The sequence below is a fragment of the Poecilia latipinna genome, unplaced genomic scaffold (assembly GCF_001443285.1).
Source record: "Poecilia latipinna isolate Pla-1442-1.1 unplaced genomic scaffold, P_latipinna-1.0 Scaffold462, whole genome shotgun sequence".
In the NCBI taxonomy this organism is placed as follows: Eukaryota; Metazoa; Chordata; class Actinopteri; order Cyprinodontiformes; family Poeciliidae; genus Poecilia; species Poecilia latipinna.
Genome location: NW_015113078.1, coordinates 566,151 through 574,888, shown reverse-complemented (window position 1 = coordinate 574,888; position 8,738 = coordinate 566,151). Strand labels below are relative to the sequence as shown.

Here is an 8,738-nt window from a genome sequence, read left to right as displayed (position 1 = left end):
TATATTAAATGTTTTTTAGTCATTTCATTGCCGGCGTACATACAGGACGAACTTGCTCCCATAGAATGGCAGCCAGTGCAGTTAGCGAGAGGTTGTGCAATACCAGGTGAGGCTCAGCTCGCTGCTGCCTCACCGGCTTCGCTTCTGAGCATTTGCATGGGAAAATGCGAAAATCCAGCGATTTTTAAGAAAAAACTAATCAGAATTGGTTGAGCTAAGTAAAAAATAGATACTTTATAGATAGTAAAAAAGATACTTTTTTATCTTTTTTTAAAAAGATAAACCACAGGGTGAAAATAGCAATGTAAATTATTTTATTATTATATATTATTTTTCCATGATGACAGGTGAGGCTCTGCCTCACCTGCCTCTCCTGACCGCACGTCACTGGTTATTTCTTTTTGCAACTGCAGCGGCTGGATCAAACATAGACCGGATGTGCGCTTTTATTGTGAAAGCAGCATGTAAACGGGTCTACCATAATGTCTTGAGCAGTCGCGCACGTGAATATCTTGTGCGGGTCGGCTGTTCGAAGCTTTACCGAGGTAGCAGACGGCAGCGCAGAATTCAAAGGAAACCAAACGGGATCCATTCATAATAAGTTTGGTTTGTGATGTTCCAAGAACACAATTGTGGTCAGTGTAATAATTTGACTTGTACATGTGTAGCTATCCAGCGATCATCAGTCTCAGCCGATGTTTAAAAAAAAAAAGTCAGACCCAACTTTGTGCAACTTTTCTCCGCTGCTCACGAAGAACGATCTGTTTCTTGCTCTTTTAATTCTGCATAATAGACTTAGTAAATGCGGTTTTTTTAATCAATATTTGCGGTGAATATAACTGATAAAACCTCTAAGTTGTTGTGAAGCATTTTGTGCTTACGTTCTATGACGTCACTGCAACTTGTCGACGTCCACGTGACTTTTATCATGTTGTAGTCCTCCTTTAAAAATATGAAATCGTTCAACCCCTACCATGCACACATTCCAATTGATCCTAGTTATCAAATAGTACATTGAGCTCAGATAATTATTCATATTAGTTTACAAGGTTTCTCTTTAAGGAAACCTAGCAGATAGCCTCAAGTCATTGATTTGCAGCATTCTCTCCTGGATGAGCACATAGCTAAACAATAGCATATTAGCTCTGTGCATTGCTTTACCCAGAATCTTAGTTGCTGAGCTGAGCTAATTTCACCCCCTAAAATTTGACAACTGAACTGACAGAGTATGAAGCCAGATTAACTGGTCTCCATTGGGCTTAGCATTTATCCTGAGTCAGAGTAGTCAGAAGGACAAGATTTGCTCATGGAGTACCATTTCTGGAAATTAATCTGATGAAGCATTAAAAACAATCCAGAGAAGGCACACTGTGAATAGGCAATTCTCCTGATTTTGAACAACCATATTGTTAGTGTGGTAGAGTTCTCGTTTTTTTTTGTTTGTTTGTTTGTTTTGTTTTTGCCACTCTGATACTTTTTGCCATGCAGCTGTATAGTCTCTGCATCCTGATCTAACTCAAAGTTAATTCCTCATTAATGCAGGATAAAGAATCTTCATGCCCAGATCATTGAGAAAGATGCCATGATAAAGGTTCTTCATCAGCGGTCTAGGAAAGAACCCATGAAGTCTGATGCACCATCTGCCATGCGGCCTTCTAAATCCTTGATGTCCATCTCTAACACTGGTCCAAGTGGTTCAGGACTGCTTTCGCACAGCCTTGGGCTTAGCAGCTCACCAATCACTGAGGAGCGCAAGGATGCCAGCTGGAAGGGAAGCCTCGGTATAAACATTTTGTTCTTTTTCTTCTAATTTACGACAGATCAAACTTGAGCTCTGAATTGGAAATTAAATTAACTGTTTTAGCCTCATCAATTTACAAAGCACTGAGAATAAAATGAATATAAACAAGTTATTAAATAAGATTATATAGGAGAACATACAATACGTTTATCATTTGTGTCTCAATACTACAAGGAAATTGCATAAATACTCTAAAAAGGTATTATTATAATAAAGTCAAGATCAACAGCTCTGACCTAACATTTTAGGAAGAACATCTCTGTTGTTTAAAGTGTATTTGTATATTCCACAAGAACATAAATATGTTGTTTTTCTCAATACCACAAAGACCAATTGTTTTTCTGGAGTAGAAATTTCATAGTGATCTTGGGAAGTCTCCATCAATCTCCATCAAGGTCTGATTGATTGGGAAATGGGCCTGAAACAATTTTATTGGTTATTATATTTCTTCTGTAGGTTTATGTTATAATGTATACATATGTAGTAATTTTTTTATTCTCTTTCTCGTTAGAAACTAAGGTGGCTCCATCTATGAGCCAATAGCTCAGCTTAATGATAAAACAAAAGAGAGAGATACTTTCTGTTAGCAAGTTAGATAAGCAATATGCAAAACATCACACATCACCCTGTGTCAAGAGCTAACTATTTTCCAGTCAGAGAAGTGGAGTCATATACTTCATATGGAGTTGGGTTAGCAATGTGAAATGCAAAAATATAGTGAGACTGGTACAGTTTCGTCTCCTGGACAGGCATGTTGATATAATGGTTTCAGGTTGGTATAGTGGTCATAATCCTGGACAGTTAAGTAACTGTTGCACCTAGTGTACTTACCAAAAGGAAACTCCCAAATTAGGGCTGCAAGAATAGAATGTCATTTTATTGTTGAAATGTTTAAAAAGCTGATTCCAATTTATTTCCTTTACGTTTCCACTCCAAAGTTGTAGACAGTCTGACTAATAACAAAATGTTTCTATGAAGAGTCATTTATTTCCTAAAGCAGACTATGGTTCATTAGGTAAGTTGGACTGAAACAAATCAGAGGTAGAGGAGGGTGGGACTTAAATCAGTTGTTAATTCTACAAGAATTTTTTCCGTTTTTTTTATTTTTTATGGTTGTGTAGGAGTTCTGCTGGGTCCAGAGTGTCGCACAGAGTCTCTGCGGACAGAATCCATTTCATCATCCCCTTCCCCCGTACTTTCTACCACTCCGATGACTACAGGTCACTCAAAGACAGGCAGCCGGGACAGCTGCACACAGACTGACAAGGGTCAAAGCCAAGAAGCCAGCAAGCCTAGTCCTTCAGTCCTGCAGAGTATGACCCTGCCTGCCCGCCTATCAAGCCCCAGCCCGGTCTACATCCCAGATCGCTTAGCAGGTCAGCTCACATGCTAGCTTGTAGGATTATAAAATCCTACAAAAAAAAAAGATTTTATGATTTTTTTGTAGAACTGTGTTTCAAACAAAGTTCTTCTCAATGAACTCATTGCATAAATAAGTTTAATTATTTAGTTTTATTGTAGAATTTTGAATGGTCGCATACTGATCTTGTTCTATTCATAATGTTCAGTCAATATTTTGACATACCTTGTTGAAAGATTAGGTAGTGCCAGCTTAGGTTGCTCACAAGAAAGGAAACCATTTTTATTAGCACTGTATGTTTATGTTTTTCTGGACACAAAGATATTGTTACTTTTATGCAATATTTAAAACTGTACGGGAGCATCAAGTAAAGCAGTGGTCTCCAACCCCCGGTCCATGGACCAATTGGTACCGGGCAGCGCAATAAATAATTAAATGTTTCTGTTTTATGTATTATTTGAGTCTGGAGGNAACAAATATGTAAAAAAAAAATTTAATAAAAGTGACATACTGCACCTTTAATTTCACTTATTAGAGGATGGGTCAGGAGGGACGTGGGTTAGAGTTGCTGCTGACTGAGTTATCTGTTGTTAAGTGGTAACAGGGACAAGTTAAATATATGAATACGTTGGTAATTTCTTTCCTTAATTCATTAAATGCTAGTGAAAAGGAGGCAAACAGTAGTCTGTAGCTAAGCTAACTATGTTAAATGGTTGATAATCTCACACAGTCTACCCACCTCTTGGAGAAAAACTGGGTTAAAAATTGACACTTTCACCTTTTTCTCTCTCTGTCTCTATTTTTTGAAAACTTGATTTTATCATTTTTCTTAGCAGCATAGTAACTGCCACAGTCATTCTTGTCTTCCACTTACTTCTGCTGAACATCGTCACCATCAAGTGCTCTAACCAGGAACGGACCATTTCATGCAGATCAAATATTCTACATGTTTTACACATTACAAATTGTGTTGTAAAGAGTCTCTAAAATTCAAAAACGTGTAATTTAATCAAAGTAATTTTATAATTTAATCCATGTTCCATCTTTTGTGCATTATCAACTTCATTGCTACTTCAATGATTTCCCTTAAGTTCTAATCCATTCATTTTTACATTTTTATTCTGTATTTGGTTTATACAAAACATGTCCTCTGTTTTGGTGTCCAAACTACCACTGTTTGGGCTACTGGGCATGTTGACAATCATTTTAAATGTTCTCCACTTGTGAGTATCTATTGAGACATCTTTAAACCTACTTAAACTCTTGAGCTGTGGTTAGTCCTCGTCACTTTTATTGCATTTTACAAAATATTTTATGGTCATTGACTTGAGTTTCTTGATTATTTATAGTACTCAGTATTGCTGACATGTATCTTAAATATCACAGTCTCCAAATATGTCATAAAAACCACATGCTATCATAGGGTATCCAATTTTTTTCCACATGACATCCTCCTCAAGTTTTTGTCTGTGGTTCCAGTATGAAGTGGAACTGTTCCAGAACGAGGCAGCCTGTCAGACTCCGCTGGACCGCCAGTATCACGCAGAAATCAGGGCTATCAACAAGGCCAAGGGCCGACGCAATCAGAGAATTTTCACATACACTGATCACGATCGATACACCAACTGTTTCTCACTCCACCAACTGGTGAATTTTGTTTTTTATCTTTCTATTATTATTGTTTTTGAATGAAATACTCTTCCAGAAGTTATCTCGAATTAGTTTTAACTGCATCTCTGCATCCAGTTGATATTTTTGATTGATGGCTTTGATCTTGTCTTTATTTTCCATCTTGAAAACAGCACAATGACTTGGTTTCCGCGACCAAATCAAGTCCCACCTTCCTGGCTGAGAGGATGGCCAGTGTCAGAAACAGAAGGCAAGAGAGGCGCACCATGTAGGTGAAAATCCAGTGCAGGCAAACATAAAATGATTAAACAAAAGAATGCTCAAATCTTTGCCTGAAAAAAAAAATGGATATGGAAAGTCCAATGTTACGAAAATATCTGTTATTTTTACAGGGATAGTAGCATCACTAAGTCAAGAATCATCAACTGGGATCCCACAGATGAGTTTGTCAAGAGCAGTCATGTGGTAAATAATGCCATGCAGACCATGCACATCATGGGTGACTTGGGCCCACCTGGAAAGTAAGACTATGAGATATGTTCATCATATTTGAAAACTTATATGTTTCAAGTTCAAGTATCTTAGTGATTTTACCATCACCACTTTTCACCAATCAACTTACTGAGAGTGCCTATTGCGAATATTGTTTCCTATTCTTTGCACCCGTTGTCTCAGGTTGGGCCAGAAAGAGAATGAGTGTTTGCTGGCAACCATAAAAACCGATGGTAGTGGAACCATCATTGTAAAACCCAACTTCAACAAAGGCAGAGAGCCCTACAGGCAAGTTTACACATCATAGCAAAAGGAAATGCATGGAGGATCCCCCCTAATCTTTTCTACATATTGTCAAAAACTCCAGTGTGTTTTGCTGGGATTTTCTGTGATGGACCAGCACAAAGTAGCTCAGAATTGTAAAGGGGAAGGAAAATGAAGAATGGTTTTCTAAAATTGTACAAGTAATCATTGAAAAATTGTGACATTCACTTGTATCCACCCTTTTTAGTCTGGTACCCTTTAATTAAATCCATTGCAACCACTTATCTTCAGTAGTCAACTAAGTTTTAGAACCCACCATGCTACAAGCCATGTGGGAGACCTGGGAAATATGTGGAAGGAGGCGCATGAATACTTTTGCAAAGCAAAGCAAATAAAAAATCTGAGAATTTCATTGAAGAAACAATGTTAAGTCAATCAGCTAAAAGTCAGAGTGATGCTTGTTCTGTTTTGCAGGATTGTAACGAATGGCGAGAAGAGAGAAGTGTGGCGCTTAACTTTGGAGAACGCATCCAGAGTGATGAAACCAGAGGAGCGAGAGAGAGAGCAGATCATGTACAAAGATGTATGAGATTATTTGTGTTCATGTGCTGCATGGAGTCAAACAACCAATATATTAATACATTCTCCTTTGTTTGGTTGCAGTTGTATAACAGGCACAAAGAGTACCTCAACAGCCTTGTAGGACAGGACTTTGAAATGGTAAAAGACATTTTATCAGAACAAACGCTTGTGTTGTTGATTGAACAGTTCAGGCCATATGGTCCAAACTTTAAAAATATTTTGTAATGTTTGAAGGTATTGATTCAAAATTAGTGTAATACAGTAGATTAAATGTTGTCTGTGCTTTGTCCTACAGCCTCCTGTAGGTGTCCTACGTTACCTGCTGCATGGAGAGATAGGTGAGGAAAGGTGTTTGGATGTTATTATGGAGATTCACATTTAGACTTTGAAACTCCCATGTATCTTTCTTCTTTCTAGTGTCGGCTAACGACTTTGAATACGATAACTTGTACATCAACTTCTTCATGGAATTGCCAAATAGTGAGTCACATATAGTATGTATTTTTGTTTTTGATCGTATTGAGGTCTAATTTTACCAGGTTACTTTTAGAGCAGCATATTACTGCAAAGATCATTCAAATCTGGATACAAGCATAACAATGTCTGTGCTCACCCCTCAGGTTTATGTGTTTTCTAATATTTCCCATTAGCCACTTAGATTTCAGGATGAAGGTAAATTTTCAAGATGGCTGAGGTTTACGAGTCTTTTAAACCAGTTATTGCCAGAAAACGTTACCCATTTTCATGACTTGAATTAACTTTACGTCACATCAGATGTTTTTGGTGAAGTCATCCTATTCATACAGCCAGAAAAGTTGTATCAATAGTAAAGTAATAATATGTAGCAAAATCAAAAACGGAGGACTTTGCTGTTTGCGAGTCTCACACCAGTAGTCGTCAACTGGAAGAAGATGAAGATGTGTGACAGACTGAGAGACAGTTGTCTTAATGGTTAGCATTAGCTTTCACTAATTGTTTTGTGTGTTTGTGTTTAGCGGTTAGATTCTGCTGTTTTATGTGCAAAAATACAGTTTCCTTAATGATCATGACGACCATCTTTAAACTTTCAGTGGCTAGTGTTTTTTTTTTTTGTTTGTTTGTTTTTTTCACAAAATGGCAGACTCCTAGGAACATCTGTGCCCAGTTCTGTTTTTGTATCCACATGTGAAAGATTTTGCTTAAATATTGAATTATCTGCTGCATTCTTTACTTGGTATGTGTTTAAGATTGGTCCAGTTTACCGTTCCAGTCGATGTCAGGGGTTACTCAGACCTGCAGGACCAAATCTTTGGGGAAGGTGTGTACTTTATTTATTAACTTTAGAGAATTACTGAGGAAATGTATTAAAACCTGTCATTTGAAATCTGTCAACAGGAAAATGTAGCGTTCTTCAGCTACCCTTTCAGCTTTGAGGCTTTTTACATGAGTGAAAAAGAAAACGAAGGTCAGTAGCCCTTTAATTTTATTTCTTGCATAAAGAACACAAAAATGTGGTTTAAAGCAGTGGTCCCCAACCCCCGGTCCGTGGACCAATTGGTACCGGGCCGCGCAAGAAATAATTCAATATTACAGTTTTATGTATTATTTGAGTCTGGAAGATCTTTTATTTTGAAAATCCTTTAACCGGATTCTCTCAGTTACTTGCGCGCCAACACTGATGTGTTACAGATGTGGCGCATCTATATTTTATTTTGAAGGGATATGTAAACGTTACCATAGCGACCAGAGTCAGAGCGTTTGGGCAGTGGTCGAGAGGAGATGAGTAGAGCTTGTGAGTCTTAAGTCTGGTTTAGACGGCAAGATATAAGGATTGCCGGCCGATTCTCCAAACCTCTGTGACCACAGAGCTGATAAAAGTACAACAGGTTCGATCGGTTCATGTTCAGCCACACGGCTGGAGCAACACACCACACGAACCGATTCCAGACAAGAACATCGCGATTCCAGAGGATAATCCAGTAAAACCCCCAACATAGCATATGGGAATTTAGAATGACCAAACGCGGATGACGATGTAGAAGCAACAGTGATAGTTTGTGGAGTCATTTTAAGAGATAAAAGACGTAACAAAAAGAAAAGGTGGCGGATAAAAGATGACGGGAGCAGCCGCTCTATTTGCTGCACTATGATTTGGAGGTGAATATGTTTTTTCATAGTTAACATTTTTAACTGAATAAACATAATAAACATATATAATAATGACCTTTACATATAATAAACATTTCCACATATCATCTCTGATATCCACCAGACTCTCAGTTGCGTGATATGTCAGCTGTTTGGGATTCCCCTCTGTTCTGACGTCACTGCGCTTTCTGATTGGCTACCTGTCACATTCAGCAGGTTGTATTCTCGTTCCCAGTCAGTGTAAACCCCACAGGCTGCGATAAAAGGGCCAAGACAACCCAAATCAGGATTTAGCGGGAACACCAACATGCAGAAGCCTTATCTGACGGTTCCCCCTCACGGACCGCAACAAAAATTTCAAAGTCTTGACCGGTCCGCTGTAATAAAAAGGTTGGGGACCACTGATTTACAACAAACATCAAACACAGTAAATATGTTTCATTAAGTATTTAACAAACAAATTGCTTCTACCGCGATAATTAT

General features: G+C 38.1%; 2 protein-coding genes across 6 annotated transcripts in view; both read left to right on the top strand.

Moving 5' to 3' along the window:
* The window catches only part of amot (angiomotin), an 84,826-nt gene that overhangs the window by 52,576 nt on the left and 23,512 nt on the right, over positions 1 to 8,738 (top strand). For all 5 annotated transcript variants that reach the window (XR_001425826.1, XM_015039144.1, XM_015039145.1 and 2 more), the window contains 2 exons: positions 1,543 to 1,781; positions 2,923 to 3,177. Coding sequence is in view for 4 of the 5 variants with exons in the window: in XM_015039144.1 (XP_014894630.1) it covers positions 1,543 to 1,781; positions 2,923 to 3,177 (494 nt within the window). In the remaining variant the exon portion in view is untranslated. The remainder of the gene's footprint in view (positions 1 to 1,542; positions 1,782 to 2,922; positions 3,178 to 8,738) is intronic.
* On the top strand, positions 4,590 to 7,591 carry mks1 (MKS transition zone complex subunit 1). The gene is made up of 10 exons (XM_015039148.1): positions 4,590 to 4,808; positions 4,964 to 5,058; positions 5,183 to 5,311; positions 5,466 to 5,570; positions 6,021 to 6,129; positions 6,210 to 6,266; positions 6,424 to 6,466; positions 6,546 to 6,608; positions 7,355 to 7,425; positions 7,503 to 7,591. Exons 1-10 carry the CDS (start codon positions 4,605 to 4,607, stop codon positions 7,578 to 7,580), a joined length of 954 nt encoding a protein of 317 aa, XP_014894634.1. The 5' UTR covers positions 4,590 to 4,604; the 3' UTR covers positions 7,581 to 7,591.

Bases quoted from the DNA above. Each gene is read 5' to 3' on its own strand.
- mks1 (XM_015039148.1), top strand. From the start codon at position 4,605: ATGACATCCTCCTCAAGTTTTTGTCTGTGGTTCCAGTATGAAGTGGAA. The intron at 5,059-5,182 runs GTAGGTGAAAAT...TTATTTTTACAG, and splicing joins AGGCAAGAGAGGCGCACCAT to GGATAGTAGCATCACTAAGT. The intron at 5,312-5,465 runs GTAAGACTATGA...CCGTTGTCTCAG, and splicing joins GACTTGGGCCCACCTGGAAA to GTTGGGCCAGAAAGAGAATG.